Source organism: Hemibagrus wyckioides, linkage group LG15 (genome assembly GCF_019097595.1).
Source record: "Hemibagrus wyckioides isolate EC202008001 linkage group LG15, SWU_Hwy_1.0, whole genome shotgun sequence".
In the NCBI taxonomy this organism is placed as follows: Eukaryota; Metazoa; Chordata; class Actinopteri; order Siluriformes; family Bagridae; genus Hemibagrus; species Hemibagrus wyckioides.
Genome location: NC_080724.1, coordinates 7,989,498 through 8,008,820, shown reverse-complemented (window position 1 = coordinate 8,008,820; position 19,323 = coordinate 7,989,498). Strand labels below are relative to the sequence as shown.

Below are 19,323 nucleotides of genomic sequence, written 5' to 3'. Positions count from 1 at the left end.
AACGTACAAAGCAAGTGACTTCACAAAATATTCAAGCAAAAAAAAAATGGGGGCATTTGTATATAGCACATTAAACCAGCTGCAAAGCATTTCTGCCGGATGTTGTGCTGCCCTTCTTACCCTCCATTTAGTAAAGGCCCATATTTACTCAGCTCGGTCCTCTGCTCTGTTGGAAATGTAGGAGGAACTGGTTAGTGAGGTGTCAGGATGAATGACAGAGAAAATGGCTGTGTCTCAGTTAGCTCTGGTTCAGCAGTCAGGGCACTGATCAAGGAGTCTGACATTTTAAGGGTCTCTCTCTGAAACATTCAATCTCCCAAATCTTGCAATATGCTGCAAAAAACAGGGAGCATCGATCAATGATCACTATGTTCCCTTACTGGAAATTTTCTGAAGCATTTCAGTTTGAAAAACAAAGACAGACGAACTCTCGAAATAGCTTGCTATTGTTGTGGAGCTGAAATGACTTATTTATCTACCAGCTAGCCTACGGTCTTGCTAGAGGTGCCATACCATAAATGTGAGAGATTAAACCAACAGATTAATATATTTAATTTTTTTACAGTGATTCATTACATTTACATTTCTGGCATTTGGCAGACGCTCTTATCCAGAGCAAAGTCTCTATCAATGAATACATTAGTGTCCGTGTGTGATGCGAGTCCTTATCAGTGCCTGATCTCATGTACAGGATATACAGAATCAGCACCAAGGGAGCTAAAGAGCTGATTGAGACGCATCCAATGATATTAGCATGTTAGGAGAAGTGAAACTGTAAGGACTTTTGCAAAAGCCAAACCTCAGTGGGTGACACTGTTGCACTTTGAGTCTGTGATTTGTATTTTATCATTACGTTCATGAGAATATTGTAACAATACTACTTGTTTCATTAAAGCATTTATTCATTTTTAAGGAGAAATACAGCGCTTCAGTCTTTGCCAGAGTCCCCATGAAAAAGGCTTTTGCTGGTCCGTTTAATGAACAAACACATCCCAATTTCCCTTTTCATTCTTATTCTCATTCATTCATCCAGGTTTGTTTCCATCCAGACGTTTCACAAATTTACATAGACAACTCCTACTGCCTGAGAGGTGACGCAATCGTTCGTGAAAATGAGATAATTGACTCCACCCACTTCGGGAATCTACTCTTGTGCATTGTGTCTGCACTTTTTCCCCCACCGGTTTTCTTAAAAATAAATGAAGTTTCTACAGGTTTAGAATATAAACCTAATTCGCCTTTTTACTAAAAGAAAGAAAGCCTACAAACCTCCCAAAAATTCTTTTTAACATACTGAGATTCTGGATGTTCCTGATTAGAAGCTACTTTTAAATGTAAGCTTGTTATTTGACCTGCAGGTCATGACAACAAACATAGGGGAACTAACGGAGCCTCATAGTATAGGCCAGATTGGAAATGACAGAATAGTTTCTCTGAGGTATTTATAAATCTTAGAAAGGTACCAAGGATTATAAACTGCACTTTTAAGATTAAAGACCAGCCCCACCCTTTTCCACTCATCCCTACCTCTAGTCCACTATTGGCTACCTCAGCTACGCCAAATATTTTAATTTGCATTGAAACCGCAGGATGGAAAGCCCAGTTCAGAGGTCTGACCCAGGATCAGATCATCATCATCATCATCATCATCATCATCATCATCATCATCCATATAACTGATCCCAGACCAACACCTTTTCATCCCTACAGCCTGAAGATTAGTAAAAGAGTGCTTGCTGGTGCTCTGTAGAGAAACAGGCGTCTCATGCATGTGTCCCATGGCATGCAAGTTTTTCAAGGGGAGAAGAAAAAAAAATGAACTGAACAACCTTCTGAATTAGGGACAGATTTTGAGAGGGAACTTAGGAAGGGGCTAGCAGTTGGACTCGTCGTACAGGTTGGTGTCGCAGAAGAAACGAGAGCCCCGCTTGGCCGTGCGCGCTGTAAACGGCACACTCTTCAGCGCTGATGGGAGGGAAGGGAGGTTAGAAGAACACAAGTTAGAGTTGATTTATGACCGTGTGCTCCTAGAGAGAGCCAAACCTTCAGTGCACAGAAACGTTCCCGTAAACACTCGTTACGCCTCAACTAAATGTCGAGGCAAGTGATATCCAGCCAGTGACGATATACCACAGCATTGTTGATTGGACAGATGGTGATTACTTTATTTTCTAAACGAGCAGCTCAGTAATTCTGGCTGTATTTCAAACTCTAATCATTTCTATAGTAAGAGTTCACACAGGGATTTGTATGGATTTCCATCTATACTCCTTTCTGTCAGTAACAGCTTTATTAACTGTTCCTTTGTTTTAAACCAGAGGAAATCTTTGAAAGAAGTTTACCAAGCTGTACGTTCAGGTCTTGAGAGGAAAAATAAACCTTAATAAGGGAGCTGCTCTAACTTAAGTGATAACAGGAACTATATATGTAGCTATAAATGGATTAAAATATATGATAATTCTTAACTTACTGTTAAACTAATCGTTTGCATATTGTATTGCTGTGGTGTAAGTGGAATAAAACATTTTGGGATGTATAGTTTCTCATGCCCTACAGCATGCCCTTCAGTGAGTGACTTGTTCCTTACACAATGTACAAGATTAAAGATCAGAGCTCTGTGATGATTAAAATGGCTAAAATAAACACAAGAACTGCTTTTTTAGACAGCGGTCAATTCTTGAATCAATTCAAAATGGACAGATAACTGAGGAATGTAGACACCAAGCATGGGAGCCAGCTAATAACTTAGCTGAACTATTTAGCTAGCTAGCGTGCATATGACGTCCATTATGTGTCAAGAATAACATACTGATCAATTCCCTTAGATTTCATGCTGGCTAAAAGTAATACAGAGTGCTAACTGAACTGTCATTTAGAAATAGCATCTTGTGACTTATTAAAGCGGTAATGAAAGAGCTTAACTAAACTTTTGTGTGAGTCGAATTTGTGTCTGGGGCAAAATTTAGTTTTTAGCAAACTTTTAAATCCTAGCAAGTAGTAACAAGAGACACAGACGAAACATTTAGAGTGGTTAAGACTAAACAAAAGCATTAGATGAGATTAATTCTTCCCTTTTGATCACAGTGACAGGAGAAGTCCATCCTGAACTACTTTCACTGCCTTAATCAAGTGCGTCTAGATTTGTTCCCTGAGAACGGATTTGATCCCATATCACAGTGACTCAGTGTAGCTACTGTTCACTTAGCTGTAGGGGACACTGCGTAGCATAACAGATGGTGCACTGGTGTTGTGAGGAATCCAGTACGACCACAGTGATCCTGGAGCTGGGGATGATGGGTTTTGTAATCCTATGTTTCCCACCTGTGATGATGTCCTCAATGGTGCCATCTTTGCCCTCGTAGACGGGACGGTGGTCTTTGGCCTGTCGCCGTCTCAGCTCGGCGATGAGCTCGTGCTGCTGCTGCCTCTTCTTCTGAGCTTGCACCTGAAGGAAATAAAGCACCGGCATTCTACACAGGGTCTGTCGCCATGACACACTGGCCACTTTATTAGGAATTTAAATTGTGGTGAAGGAAATTCCAACAGAGTTATGAGATAACTGCAGCAATAACACTACTCAGCAGGGCACAAAGGAAGGCCACAAGGGGGCCTCAATGGAAAACCTGAACCCTGGTAAGGTCTATTACCACAAAGAAAGGTACAAAATAGCTAAAGTGATTCCTCAATGTTTAGGTTTCATTTTAATAAACAAAAAAGAAAAGCAGAAGCTTATCACTTTTGTGGTGTGTGTGTGTGTGGGAGAGATGGAAGCATGTCATACCTTGGGGTCATGCTGTTTGGCCTCCTGAGCAAGCAGTTTCTCCCTCATAGCTTCCTCCTGTTTCTTCCTCTGTTCGTTTTCCTCAACTGCATCCTGAAAGCACACACACACACACGCAAACATGAATAAACATCATTACAGCTTTAGTAGTCCAGCTTTAATAGTTTACCCCACTTTACGATCCTAACAGCGGATATACCAAGAAAGAAAATCTCAGCATTGTAATTGTACTTCTAATTATGTACAAACACACACACACACACACACACACGCACACAGACCCTGAGGCTGACTGTTTCCTCATGCAGGTCCATAAATCCACATGAAGGACAATGTGAGGAACAGGCGTGTGTATGTGTGTGTGTCCGGGTCAGAGCGGAGAGCGCTCAAGCCCAGCCTAAACACAGCCTTAACTTAACGCAGCTGCATCTTCCTGTTATTCATCTGTCATTCTCCTCCCCTTACCCTCAGCGCCTGCTCACATCTTTCTACACTGCACTATGAAAGGGCACTCACAAGCAGAACATGATTCAACCCTTTAAACTCCCCGGAGCTGTCAGGACGACTCACTTCCTACTAACGGGATTTCTAATTCTGTGTAATTATAAAATTAGTCATGAGTGCAGGTGCTGTGCGTGTGTGTGAGTGAGTGTAAGAGACAGAAATGAACCTGAACGTACTTTGTAGGCCTTGATGAAGCGCACAAACACGGGGAAGAACACAGATGGAGGAGTCGTCTTGGGACTCTCGCCGAAGTACATCACCACAGTGTTGAAAGCCTCCTGTATGATCGTTAAAAGAAAATAGGCACTGAGTCCATTTTTTTTTTCATTCTGTAAATAAGCAGTATGGGTTGTCGCAAGATTCACAATTTGTTCAGCTAGCCATACAAATAAAACAGCAGTCATGGCTTTTGAATTAAAAGGTTAACTGAGGAACCCTGCTGGAAAAATGCTGAGGTGTGAGCTGTGACCTGACACGAAACAGCTAGTAGTGGGGACATTTGGCTGATCCAAAACAAATAAAAACCTTTTGTCCTTAACATTGTGGTTACTGGGTTAAAGTTGGGTTGAGTTTATCATCACATTAATAATAATGTTGATGCAAGGTCCTCATAGGGGTTGTAACAGTGTGTGTTACCTCAGCCGTCTTGGAATCTTTCTGCAGCTTGTCCAGTTGAGGGTCACTGGCCTGCAGGAAGCCCTTAAGGACAGCGTGATCATGCAGACTACACTCTCTTCTGATCAGCTCCATTCCTTTTCCCAGCTCCTTCACATCCAGCAGCACATTCTCCAAAGACACTAAACACACACACACACACACAATATAATCACCACTGGTTTTATTAACCAAGAATCTGGTTAGGAAGTTGCTCACATCAACACAGATACTGTAACAAGCAAACAAACGAAAAAAAAAGTAGCATGAAGGGTATCTGTCTTGTGCATCTACTTGCCTGCTGCGGCTTTATCCACAAAGTGCAACTCGTTGTAGAAGTTAGCGAGCTCTGGGTATTTCTCCTTCACTATCAGAGCGATGTAGTGAAGTAACGTCATCTTGCGATCAGTAGACTTCGTGTCCAGCAGCTTGAACAACACAAACACATGACAGTTGACGAATATAGAGAGATTTAAACATGTAAGCTATAGTCACACAGTCATGTCATCCTTCATACCAAATCCAAACTTTGGAGCTTGAAACCATAGACTGAGCCTCTTTTACTACTGTTCATGTAGTTACCCAAAGCCAAAATAATCTGTACAGAGACACAGAGGGAGAAAAACAGTTCAAATGTATTATACTGTACTGTACCATGTTACTCATCATGATATATTTAAGCTCATCTTATTTTTTGACACTACCTCAAGCATTCGTTTCAGCTTTGGAGAAGACTTCACAGAGGCTGAGGCAGCTATGATGGCGTTGAGTTGCTGTGTAGGAGATTAGAAGAATAGAGATAAAGTAGATTATTATCCGCTCCTATTCTTCTTCATCATTCTTCTTTTATTTAAAGGAATCAGTTAGAAATTCTCTTCTTACATTATTGGTAAGAATTATCACATAAAAGCATATAAGCTAGCAGTAATTTACTAGAAGCAGTATCAGCAGGGTGAGTAGAAATAGTAGGGGCAGCTGTAGTAGTAGTAAGAGTAGACATAATAATATTTGTGGTAGTACTAATAGCAGTGGTAACACTAGAAGTATTCGCAGCAATATTATTACTAGTATTATTTGTATTATTAGTAGAAACAAATAGTAGGAATGTGAGTAGTGTTGCTAGTAATGCTGGTCGTAGCAGTGTTTAGCAGCAGTAGATGTAGTATCAGTAGTAATAGTAGGAGTAGTAGTATTAGTGTTAGTAGAAGAAGTAGGAGTAGTGGTTTAGGTAGCATTATTAGTCGTAGTAGTAGTGGCAGTAGTGATAGTAGTAGCATTAGCGTTAGCAGTATTAGATGTATTGGAGGAATAGTATTAGTGTTAGTAGAAGTAGCAGTATAAGTAGCATTACTGACAGCAGTAGAATTACTGTTAGTACTAGGTGGTATTAGTAGCAGTAGTCTTTTTATTAAAGAAGTAGTAGTAGAGATAGTGGTAATAGTGGCATTATTAGTAGCAATAGTAGAAATTAATAGTATTAGTGTTTGGAGTAGTTAGTAGTAGCAGTGGAATGAGTAGCAGTAGTAGTGGTGGTATTAGTAGTAATATTAGTGTTAGAAGTAGCAGTATTACTGGTATTAGTAGCAGTAGTTATTTTAGTTAAGGTAGTAGTAGTAGTAGTAGTAGTAGAGGTATTAGTAGTAGTGTTAGTGGTAACAATAGCCGAATTAGTTGCATCAGTAGAATCATTAGAATTAAGTAGAAATGAATAGCATTAGTGTTAGTAGAATTAGTAGAAATAATACTAGACTATTAAAGTCTTGTTACTAAGCTGGCTCACCGGGGTCAGCATGCTAATATTTTCGTTAAAATTCCCCACGAAAGTGATGATGCTCATCCTCTGAGTGAGGCGCTCGATCTTGCTGAAGAGGAGCATGAAGCGGTCTTCCTCAGCCAGCTGCTCCAGAGGCCGTCGTTCCTTCTCGTACTGACGCAGCAGCTTACTCTCTGCCTCCGTGGGCAGGAAGCGCATCAGACACTCCACAAAGTCCACCGGCAGGGCCTTGAGATCAAACCTGCAATCAACACACACAATATCAGGTCCCATGACTTGAGGGTGTAAACTAGGAGGAAGATAAAAGCTGAGAACTGGCTGTGTTTCAGAATATACTAGGCCAAGAAGTCTTTTATTAAGAAGCGTCATGTCACCGATGCTAGGAAAAAAAAAAGGTGTATCAGGTGATAGTACAGATGATATATGATCATGTGTCACATGAATGCCCCCTTAAGTTACATTATTTAGCACAAGAGTTCATATTTAACTCAAGTATCCTGACTTTGTTCTCTTAATATTGTTTACTTAATTTATGTTATATCAGAGGTAAATGAAATTGAACGAAATTCAATTCATTTCAATGATAAGATTTTGGATTTATGTTGTTTTCCGATCAACACAATATTTATTTCTGTAATAAATATTTCTGGGGGCAAAAAGCATTACTGAATGTTAGAACCAGTTTTATATAAAATTACAAAGTAAATCCCATAATAAACAACAAGAGGCGTTTGCTAATTATTTAATATTGGAAATTGTGTTTATGAGACAAAACAGATGTCATAGGTCCTGGTTTATGTTTATTTCCATTAAAACCTGTCTTAATTTAGCTCTAGTGTTCAGTTTAATTTAGTTCTCTGTGTATAGTTTCAGTTCTGCTCCTCTTTGTGTTTATATTCATAACATAGAGTTAATGCTACTTTGTCAAGTTTCGTTTCTGTTCAGTGTGTTGATGTCACTTGTTTAATAAATCCTCTTACACCATTGTCCATCCTGTGGTTTAAATAGTTTTTAATATTATTTCCCATTATCACTATAGTGAGCTCTTGGTTGTTGGAGACGGATACTCACGTTTGGATGGCTCTGCAGATCTCCTCTGTGGTCTTGTTGGCCTTGCGTAGTGTGATGGCCAGGTTCTTGGAGCGATTCGCATCGAGCAGCTGAACTTTGTTTATGACTTTACTGGAGGTTTTGCTCTTTGTACAGGACAGATCAACCACAGGGCCCTGGGCTTTGGTCTTAAAGAGCTCCTCAAACTTCTCCAGGTCCAGCTCCTAGACACAACATCAAGATGACAGCGGAACAATTCATTAGAGCAAATCTGCATGTGCAGCCACACAATATGTGAAGCTTTAATTTCAATTCATTTTCAATTCAATTTATTAGTATAGTGCTTTTCACAATGGACATTGTCTCAAAACAGCTTTTCAGAAGAATAAAAACTTGAATGAATGAATGTTATCCCTAACATTTATCTCTAATGAGCAAGCCTGAGGTGACGGTGGCAAGGAAAAACTCCCTGAGATGATATGAGGAAGAAACCTTGAGAGGAACCAGGCTCAGAAGGGAACCTCATCCTCATTTGGGTGACACTGGACAGTAAATAATGTAAATTTTGTTAATGTCCTTTCTACAACAGATTATATTTACATTTGTGGCATGTAGCAGATGTCATTATCCAGAGCAACAGAAGAAAAAAAAACAATATTTTTTTTTGCCTGGTCCCAATTAAGTCCATCATTTAACTAAAAGTAATCATGAACTAACCCTGTACATTAATGCAGACAATAAGTAAGTACTTGACTCGCTGGAAAGAACGGCTTTATTTATCCAAAATCACGCCCCTCTCAGTACAGTCCATGGGGTTGAGTTGAACCTTATTCAGCTTTGTGGATTCTAGCTAACAGTCTATTGTGTTTCAGGCTAGATGAGTGATCTGTTAAATGTCTTTATAGTGTTAAGGTCAAAGGCTAAGCTTTAAGGAGGATTCAGTTCCACCCCTTGGACTTTTAACGTCTGTCTAGCATCTTCATTTTCATTTGATGAAGAGAAACACTGTGTATTGTCCTAGCATTACAGTTGCTTAAATGTTTTGTCTGGAACTGTGCAGTATTTTGCGCATTGCTTTCACATCTCATCATATAACTTACAGCATATCCCTGATAGTAAACTCAAAGACAGAGTGTAGACCAAGTGAGACTCACCTCAAGCACTCGCTCATCGTCGATATCGTTGAAGACAGTACCATTGATCTGGTTGGGCTTCAGAGCAGTCCAGTTAAATACAGGAAGACGGAACTTGGTCTTTATGGGCTTCTTGATCCTGATGGCTACAGATTCATACCCAGAGAAGATTTATTCATTCATTCATTCATTCATTTATTTTTGTATGTTTGATTCATTATTTATTTATTTAATTATTTAATCCCATCTTAACTGTGTTTAACAACCCAATTCTGTCAATTAAATCCTGGACCCTGTTTACTTTTCCTCAACAAAAAGGCTTAAGTTGAAAAACAGTCGCTGGGAGACTCATTTAGATCAAATATTGAAGTATGGAAACATTTTCTCAAAAACAGGAAGGACAGTTTTGTTGTTTTTTTGTTTTTTTTTTACACTCCATTAGAGAGCAAAGGCTAAAATATTGGAAGTTACTACACAAAACTGACACATTATACTCTTTGCATGCACTAAGATTCTGGAAAAGCTTGGTTGGCATGGTAATATATTCATACACTCACCTGATAAACCAACACTGAGGATGACTGAGGGTGAAGCTCCAGGAAGTGGAGGAGCCAAAGGTGGAGGTGGAGGTGGTAGACACTCTGCTATAAAACAGACATCACATTTTAACTTATGTCCACCAAGCCTGTAAAAATACAACACTGCCAGCCAGCACAGGACATTATCAGCAATGAGGCCAGAAATCACTCTGACACAAATTTATCCCCAATACAGCTGCTTCCCTAACAGCAAGGGTGTGTGTGTGTCTGTTCTCCTGAGCTGAGGGAAACTCCCTTCTTTTCCTTTTCCTCTAGTTAAGCAACTAGTATGACCTGTCAGGCAGAGCTTCGTACTGGGTCCAAGTCAGAAAAACTAGACTTTGGGATTTTAAAATTTTGGATTATGCAACACCCACGTGTGACTGTCAGTCAGAGAGAGAACAAGGCAGGAAAGAAAGCAAAACATCCCTAACAAATCCCATGACTTCTTTATAAATGATATGCAGAAACATAAAAATGAATCTGAAAAGTTTACAAGGGAGGGGGTCAGGTATGAAAAAACTGGGGTGGAAGGTTATTTCATGTATTTAGTTACCTGGAAAGGTGAATGTTAAGTAATTTAAAATGTTAAACATACATAAATGATCCTTAAGGTGGTATTGTGCTACTGCTGCCTCATGCCAGCTGCAGTGTCCTCAGTTCGTGTCTAAACTCAGGTGTTTGTGTGGAAACTTTCATGTTCTTCCTGTGTCAACATGGGTTTCCTCCAGTTTTCTCCCACCTCCAAAAACTCTTTTTTAAAACAGGCCTAAAAATGGAATTTGGGCTTGTTTTTAGGTGTCTGTGTTTAGTATTGAATGCCTCTGTCATGTTACACTCCCCATTGGTGGCTAATGGCTCACATGAGCTTTAAATAAAAATTATAGTTTTTTTTTTTTAAAAGAAAAAGTATTTTTGTTTTTACCTAGCCTACTGGGGCAACACATTCATAGTTCAATATATTCAAGCTCCAAAAAACCCCAAAACACTTATTTTTTTGTGGTGATATCAAACCCACTTCTGCTCGCTGAGATACCCCAAGTGTTATCTTCCATCACTAAAATTCTGTGTAAGCTTATCAAACAGAGGGAGAAACAAAAGTCTAACACTAAAAGCCAACAGAGTCCTGACTCATTTTATATCTGACGTGTGGCGATAAAACAATTCACTTGTTAAAAAGGATTGAAAAAGTCTGTTAAGAGTGCAAGTGTACTGGTAAAAAGAGGGGTTTAGATTGTTTAGATGATAGATAGATAGATCGATGGATGGAAGGATGGATAGTTGGATGGATAGATGGATGGATGGATGGACAGATGGATGCATGAATGGATGGACCTATTTCTACACTGACATCATATCAGAACTTATTCTGTTCAAAATTGTGAATAAACCCATCCCCCATAAACATCCCCTATGATCCGGAAGATTCTTTCACGTATAACTTGAACTGATTTCCAAACTATCAAGTAAATCTCCAACGTCCCCTTATCTCCACTGCTTTTACTGTCCTCTGTTATTGTTTTGCTGTGTTGCCAAGAATGACAACAGTGATACAAGCAAGTGCTTTAAGTGTGCTGGGAAAAACCCACGTGAATTCCAATCTGACAGTTTCATATTGCATGGCCCTTTTATTGGATATGGATTCTATTTAGAAATGTATGCAAAAGTGGATTAGAATTTCATGTCCTGACAGACATGGAGAAAATCTGATCTGTGTCAAATTAAGGTAGAAAATGAGATTTGTGTCACTTAAACATGGAAATGGAATTGTAGGATGTAGTTAATTGGTTGGATGGACAGATTAATGAATCAGTAAAGTGTTGGAATTAATAAACTTCTATTGTTCTTTTGTATGTGTATGTGGGTAACTCAGCTGAATCAAACCAGTCACCCTGGAGCTGTAAGGTGGCAATGACACCCAGCGTGTTACCCTCACCTCATTATCAAATATTAATTATATTATATCTGTAGGGCAGAAAACTGTGGGGCAGAAAGTGTACTGAATTGAATGAATGAATAATTCCATTTCCATTCCATTCATGCAAATACACCCTCTAAGATCTGCACTTAGCGTTTTAGGATTTTAAAACAGCCTCTAACTTTATCCATATGCACACTAGGTCTGTGGTAGTACCTGCTGTGGGGAGAGGTGGAGGTGGTGGAGGTGGAGGTGGTGGAGGAGGTGGTGCAGGCGTTTCCTCAGTAGCAGTGGGCAAACTGACACCCAGGATGGTGCTGCCTGAGTTCAGCTCCCCAAGAGGAGCTCCAGTCATAATGTCTATAGCTCCACCGCTTCCTCCTCCTCCCCCTCCTCCTCCAAGAGCCTCGATTGCAATGTCTCCATCAGGCTGTTTCCTCAAGCGGATAGTCCCCTGCTGTTCCAGCTCCAGTAGCCGCTTTTCAATATTAGTGTGCCTCTGGAAGGCGGCGTCCTTTTCCTGTATTACACGTCGAAGTGTGCGCACCTGAGAGCTCGTTGATTCATACGTCTCCTGTACGCCATATAGAGATGGCATGAAGAAAAATAAAAGCAGGGCAAATACATAATGAAGTTTTAAGTGTTATTTGAGTATTAAAGGAGCAGTCTGTCATATTTAGAGCCCTCTACAGCCTGCAAGGTGATCCGCAATCGTAAGGAAAACAATGACATGCTATTCTTTTTCACCATCTGACTCCTCCACCATATAACATATTGAAGATAGATACAAAAAAAACCAACCAAAAATCTTTAATTTCCACTTCATTTTTTAACAAAAACAATATAATACAACAAAAACAATCACTCAATCTATATTACTTAGTATTTTATGAAACCGGAATAAATCCTATAGTTTAAAGTTGGATCAAATCCTGTAGTTAAATTATAATACGAAGACATCATATTGCTTTTAAGTGATTGATTAATTGTGGTTTTATAAAAAAACATGCTTGGACTACACTGTATGTTCAATTTCAAATACAGAGTATTATATCTGGGTGTGACATCTAATACGGTGTATTACATCATTAGGGATGTATAAATATCTTATCAGAGCTCTGACTAAACAACAGTGCAGGTCTGAGAGCGAAAAACAACTTACATAACCCTAAGGAATATATTTGGAAAAAATAGCAAGTCATTCACTTCTAAGATATACTATATACACCATAAATAATTATGTAAACAGATAAGCGCAGCACAGTATATAACTGCAGACTGCGTAGCGAGTAGATCACGGTAAAATCTTTTAAGAAAAAAAAGAAACACAGATCATTTTGAACAATTCCCAAGGCATTTCTAATATGGTGTATAAAAACGCAGTCTTACCCGAATAGCAGTAAGATCCTTGTCTTTCTGTAAGAGTTGCTTCTCCAGCTCAGCGACTTTCATCACCGTCTCATTCTCCACTTCCAGAAGCTTCTCAGTCACCTAGTGCGGCGGAAGAACAGGAAGAGAGGAAGAATCCATGGCAGAGAGAAGTCAGGGATGATGAGGAGGAAGAGAGTAAGTTATTGATCCTAGACCCGAGAATCTGCGCAGCCATCCCATAACCATTTCACTGCTGCTGAGGTTGATGATACTTCTCTCTCTCTCTCTCTCTGTCTCTTTCTCTTTCTGTCTCCCTCTCTTTCTCTGTCTCTGTCTCCTTCTGTCTCTGTTGATCTCCTTCTCTCTCTGTCTCTGTCTCTCTTTCTCTGTCGATCTCCTTCTCTCTCTCTGGCAAGCTTTCTCTTTCTACTTTAGGTCACTGGAGATGAATTAAGCTTTCTCGCCTGATGCAGCAGAATCACTTTCGGTTTTGAATCAGCTTGATGACACATAGATCAGGGAATATCTGGGAAATTCTTTAGGTTATTTTCCCCTCTTCACCACCCTCATGATTTCTAGACCCAGATATCACAAGAGTTGTTGTGTTGTAGAGCCAGAACATGACCTTGAACATGCTATGAACATATTTTAAGCCAGCAATCAACAATCTGGGGAATCGTTTCCATTCCACTCTCAAACAGAAAACAAATAACACACTTTGAACCCCCTGCAGTTTAATAGTATGCTGTAAAAATGAGCATAAAGCATTGGATATCATTAGTTGTACCAGTAGATGCTAAGAAAGAGTTGAAAAAGATTTCTCACATGAGACAGCTGGTCTTCCAGTTCCTCCACTTTCTCCAGAGCCACGTTCTTCGTCTCTGCATCCTCCAGCAGTCCTCCTACGTCAAACACATTGTCCAAGTAGGCCTGGATCTGCACCGACAGCTTATCACTCTCTGTGTGCTTGGATTTCTGCCAGGACAGAGATCTCAGGATTACCAATAACATAATTACAAAAGTAAAACGTAAAATATACTCAGATTGATTTATTTGTAGAAGATACTCTGCATTACATCTTTATCGTAACTGGTAAAACTGCTTATGTGCTTTATTTGACAAAATTAAAACTATTGCTATAAACCATGTGATTGCAACAGGGTTTCAAATACAGTATAGAATTTGGATTAAAACATTATCCTTCTTTGTATATAGATTTTATTGGGATTTTCCAAATTTCCATTTATTTATTCAAATAACTCTTCATCAGATTAAATATGCACATATTTTGTAATTATACCAAAAAATAGGCAAAAATCTGGAGCAGTTTTATTGAGTTTAGACATTTTGAACACTGGTGTACGGGCACAAAAGGGTTAAAGGGCCTCAAAGAGGAGTTTGTTTGTAAATCCTCAAACTTATTCCGTACAAGTATGCGACTCCTCACCTCTAGGAAATCATCCAGACCCAGTTTAGTGAATTCATACTGCAGATGTACTCGGAAGTTCATGTCCTCTACAGAATGGACTACGATGTTGATGAACTGCATGCAGGCCACCTGGTATATGAGAAACACAGAACACAACAGGGATACAAATCACAAAGACTGAACAATGTAAAGCTCAAGATATGTTCGAGTGAAGCACTTCACCTACCATGAAATCGATGTTTCCATCTTCACAGCGAAAATACTCCATCAGCTTTTCAAAACGGTGTTTTTCCTTACACACCTTCAGGGAAAAGATGAACATTCGTTAGCGTTCTTTAGATTTCAAGGTGTACATGAAACTGGACAGCTGTACACACGATTTTGCAAAGTGAAGCAGATTTTATCAGTGGCGAAAATCTTAAAAAAAAGTCATCATCCAATGGGTTTAATCCAAACCAAAAGTGTAGAAATAAAAAGTATCAATGCACTAAAAACTTGGATTGCCTTCAGAAAATAGATCTGTGCTCAGAGGCATTTGTTTTATGGTTGACTGCAAAAAAAGTAGGTCTAGAGAGGTCCAGCCATTAGCAAAGAAAACCCGGCTTAATTGCCGTTATTCATGGGAAAAGATGCGTTTCAAAGGGAGCGATATCTCAACACATTCTCCCACACGATATGATTTAAGCTTGTATTTATGAAAAATATTTTGCAACATAGCAAACTGCTTGTTGCATGGAAAAAAACATAATAACAGAGTCTAGGGCTAGAGTCAAAGTTTAGATGAATGGTATTTTATACATAGCATAGCGCCCAGAGGATCTGCTTAACCCAGAGTCATTATTCATTCTGAAAATATAACCAATTGCAGAACATTATTCAACTCCTGAAACTTCTACAGTTCCCACTGAATAAGCTAGCTATTAATTTCTCTCAGAACAATGAAAACTTTCCCACAACTGACTGAATTGAAAACAGCCACCAAATAATAATAACTACTACGAAGCCTGTCCATGATGTTTCTATAGAAATATGGTACATAAGAACACATTATATTATTGGTACATAGGAAATATGGTACATAACAACACATTATACTATTCATCCTGAATAATGTATTCGTATTCAGTTACACCCCTAGCATAAATCATGCCTATGTTTGTAAACTGGTTATTGGGAGGCTTGAGGTTATTGAGAGCTGTTGTGTATCATATGTTTGGTTCCCACATTGTTCAGACTGCCCCAGGCAGAGTGTAGTAATTTCCAGGTTTCCGGCATTTAACTGACTGGACAAGCAGAACGGGGGAAGGTTAAGAAATGTTACAGCAGGCAACTCTCTCCCACCAAATCACTGATCGTTATCACACTTTGCAGTTGGTTCGTATTTGGTAAGCTTAAAATAGTTCATAATGGTATTTAAGGCGCATACAGAACTTTCCCACCGTTCGGTCTAAACAGAAAAGATCTTCTTGTAGCATGTAACTTACTGGAACTTCCCTACAGTACACAATATCCCAATCTCATCAACTGTCAACACTTATATCCCTGTCCAGACGTCGTATCAGCCATACAGTGGCGTGTACACTGCTTCAGGAAGGTACCTCTTTGAAGTTATCAAACGCTGAGAGGATGATCTCATGGCCCCCTCGCACCAGACACACAGCAGCCAGAAGCTCCAGGACCAGTGCTTTTGTCCTGCACCAAAAAAACAATGACAGCTATGAATATTTGGCTCAGAGAAAAAAAAAAGGTCAAAGAAGGATCCAGACAATGAGCAGGCTTACGTTACAAGTCATATATCAGGCTAAACCTTATCCACCTAGCCTGTCTAACATCTGTCCTTCAGGGGGAAAAGCTCTGCTTTGTATCCATTGTTAAAGAAATTTCAAAATCATGAGCTGAACTCCTGTTTGCGGGTTTGGCTTTGTCATTCGGCTCATATTTAACAGCTAGACTAGGTCACTGTGGGGTGGCAAGACGTTTTTGTCGGAGAAAATGTCTGTGACTTACAGATACGCTGATATGGTTAGGTGAAAATTGAGGAATTAATTAATGTTATTTAATTAATTAATGAGTGCTAAGAGGTTGCATTTCTGTAGTATTTCTGTAGGATGTAAAGTGACACTTTGGCACTGTGCTCAAGTATGCTGACTACCCATGTGCATCCTGTTAATCTATCCCAAGAAATCAGGGAATTTTAATGAAGCTGGAATATTATAATTTAATTAAAATAAATAAATAAGAACAATAACAACAATAATAAAATATTTATTTATTTATTCATTTATTTATTTATTTATCAAATTAGTGACTGAAATAAGTATAATATTAACAACAACAACAACAACAACAACAACAATAATAATAATAATAATAATAATAATAATAATAATAATAAAGATATTTATAAATAATAAATTAATAAATTAAATTAATAAATTAAATCAATAAATTAAAAAACAAATAATACATTATAAATAATCTATACATAGCTGTAGAATGTGAATGTAAATCAAACTAATATCAATCATATCTACTGGACATATACCTCTTCCCTGAAATAATTGGGAAAATAAATATTAAACATACTAGAACATTCCGACCCCTCCCACCTCCACCCCCACCAACCTTCTTTGCACCCCAACACCCACTGTATTAAATTTCAAACTTCTGACATAGTACACATACAGTACTTCTACATGTTGTTAATCCACCATAAAGAGTTCATTCATACATCATTACAACCGCTTCAACACCCACTGAAAAGTCTAGGCAATAAACACCTGTTGATCAGGTCCTTTAAGTATCATCCTGTAAACTATCCCACCATATAATTCACCCTTTTGTACTGGAGATGTTAATGAAAGGCTTTACTCACCGCGAGTTCTTATTGTTCATGCTGAGGGCGATTTCATTAACCGCATGTGCGTGGGACATGACCATGTTGAAACCGTACTAAAGACAGAAAAGAAAACATTACGTATTTAAAGTTTATTGACAGTAGACTAGATTTGAGCTTATGATGCAGAACACAAAGAAAGAAAAAACAAATATTCTGAGGATTTGTGCATTATAATCAACTAATTTTTTTGTACCACTTATCATACACAGAGTCTCAGGAAGCCTAGAGTCTATCAGAGGGGACTCAGGGCACATTGTGGGGGCAAAACACCTAACCCACACACACTTATTCATAGAGAGAACACGGAAACAGAGACAGGAATGAAACCCCCAACCTCAGAGGTGCAAGCCATGCTCACTTAAGATAAAAACTAGCCTCTTCTCCTAGTCCATGACTATATTTGTCTGATGTTCTTTTAAAGGTTCAATCAGTCATTTTGTTAGCTAAAGCTAGCTTTCGAAAACTTAAAACCCTAATTCACCCGCTCACTTAAGTGTTTCCTCAAATACAGTGATCCCAAAACAGATCTATACATTCGGTCTAGGCTAGAAAACCTGAATGCTAGTGGGAAAGTGGAAGCTTTCTGAACAGACAGGCAACATTATGGACAAGCAAGCTTGACATAAACAGACATGCATTATTTGTTTGGTGAGAGTTCACAGATCGTTTGCTGTGATCTCAGGGCTTCACACAGACCATGTTTTCCCTCTGAGAAGATATTTTATTGACAGGAACCAGAATCACTGATTGCCCCTTTAATTGGAGTCTATTCCCAACCCAGGCATAAGAGCAGTGTTTCAGAGGCTTTGTTTCCATTTACATAGAATCACAGTGTACTTTCTAACAAACTCAGACTTATATCACATAAATATTGTCCGCATTTATTGCTGAAAATTTATTTTCTAATGCAAAGCGCAAGACAATGATGTGTATTAATCACTGTAAAACCACTAGAGGGAGATACAGAGTGTTGTATGATTTCTGTATCAAATGCTCGCACTGTGTAAAATACCTGGTAGTTCATGATAGCTCGCAGACACATGATGCACACATGTACGTCATCCTTCTGACTCACAATCCTGGAGTTTTTGATAGTTTTGCTGTTCGTTGCTGATCCATACCTGCAGTAAACATTAATACAAAGCAAGGCTGTGCAAGTGAGTTCTAACATCACCCTCACGTGATTATTTATGAACAATAACGCCAGACATATGCTACATTAAAAACAGATGCTTGACTTCATTGTTTGATATGCGTGCTGCTCTCCGGATGTGCGGTTTCAGCAATGTGGGTCGCATATCGAAAATCAAGCCAGAGCGCCAGCACACACTCCTGTTCATCACACGCACTGCGAGACACACAGCAGCGTGGTTTCTGTAACGTGCTTCTCGTCCTACAAGGTAGCTAAATGTAGAGGGAGCTTATCATGTTTCCTGTCTACTGAACACAGGATATCGACACGCTTGCAATACTTACAGTCAGTGTAACACGGTTACTGTGACAACAGAAAGACAAATAAGAAATTTTTGTAGGTATGTAAATATACCAAACCACTTCATATTGCATATGCACATTTATAAATATATGTGAATGTATTTATATTAATGAGACTGTAATTCTATGCTTTTACTGAATAAATCTTAGCAGTGGCTCGACAATTTTACCATAAACTTTAATATTCATATACCTTTAGTGTGTGTAAGAGAGATTTTCACTCTTACTGATATCACAGCGCTTTTAAATGGACATACAAATTATTAAAATAAGTTGCTAATTAATTTAATGTAACTAATTAAAATAAACTGTAAATGGATAAAAATGATGTCATTATTTAATGGAAGAAGTAAATTTTTAGGGGCTTTGGTATAATGGAAATTTAAAAAAATAAACAAAATGTTTTTTGAAAAATAATCAAATTCGCAGTGGTAATGGCTCTGGATTATAGTAACAGCGTGATTATTTTCCTGTACCAGCATGCACTATAGTGATTTGTCCATCCTTAGTACGTGCTTTCTATTTTGCATGATTCAAAGAAAAATCTGATCGAGCCATAAGGTCTGTATAGATGACGAGCATACCCATAACACACAGAGTTCTCTATCGGGCTTTATCAGGTGAGACACATACAAGCAGATATAAAAGCCAGCTGGGTTTTCTTACTTTTTTTTTTTTTAGGGAAAGCAGTAGGACGACAAGGATGAGCAGAGCAGCATGGTCACAGCTACATTACTT

At 38.7% G+C, this 19,323-nt stretch overlaps 1 protein-coding gene across 6 annotated transcripts in view; it reads right to left on the bottom strand.

The window, feature by feature from the left end:
* fmnl3 (formin-like 3) overlaps nucleotides 1–19,323 on the bottom strand; it is a 50,581-nt gene that overhangs the window by 4,410 nt on the left and 26,848 nt on the right. For 2 of the 6 annotated variants that reach the window (XM_058410552.1, XM_058410556.1), the window contains 20 exons: nucleotides 18,104–18,212; nucleotides 17,068–17,144; nucleotides 15,791–15,884; nucleotides 14,419–14,493; nucleotides 14,211–14,321; nucleotides 13,589–13,738; nucleotides 12,782–12,883; nucleotides 11,609–11,966; nucleotides 9,454–9,540; nucleotides 8,918–9,042; nucleotides 7,785–7,987; nucleotides 6,720–6,954; nucleotides 5,644–5,712; nucleotides 5,457–5,537; nucleotides 5,238–5,367; nucleotides 4,922–5,082; nucleotides 4,462–4,563; nucleotides 3,782–3,874; nucleotides 3,322–3,445; nucleotides 1,830–1,965 (listed from right to left, as the gene is read on the bottom strand). In XM_058410552.1, coding sequence (XP_058266535.1) covers nucleotides 1,874–1,965; nucleotides 3,322–3,445; nucleotides 3,782–3,874; nucleotides 4,462–4,563; nucleotides 4,922–5,082; nucleotides 5,238–5,367; nucleotides 5,457–5,537; nucleotides 5,644–5,712; nucleotides 6,720–6,954; nucleotides 7,785–7,987; nucleotides 8,918–9,042; nucleotides 9,454–9,540; nucleotides 11,609–11,966; nucleotides 12,782–12,883; nucleotides 13,589–13,738; nucleotides 14,211–14,321; nucleotides 14,419–14,493; nucleotides 15,791–15,884; nucleotides 17,068–17,144; nucleotides 18,104–18,212 — 2,578 coding nt within the window. In that variant the 3' untranslated portion in view covers nucleotides 1,830–1,873. Of the gene's footprint in view, nucleotides 1–120; nucleotides 167–1,829; nucleotides 1,966–3,321; nucleotides 3,446–3,781; nucleotides 3,875–4,461; nucleotides 4,564–4,921; nucleotides 5,083–5,237; nucleotides 5,368–5,456; nucleotides 5,538–5,643; nucleotides 5,713–6,719; nucleotides 6,955–7,784; nucleotides 7,988–8,917; nucleotides 9,043–9,453; nucleotides 9,541–11,608; nucleotides 11,967–12,781; nucleotides 12,884–13,588; nucleotides 13,739–14,210; nucleotides 14,322–14,418; nucleotides 14,494–15,790; nucleotides 15,885–17,067; nucleotides 17,145–18,103; nucleotides 18,213–19,323 lie in introns of all 6 variants that reach the window. The other 4 variants (XR_009206782.1, XM_058410554.1, XM_058410553.1 and 1 more) reach the window with 4 other exon arrangements.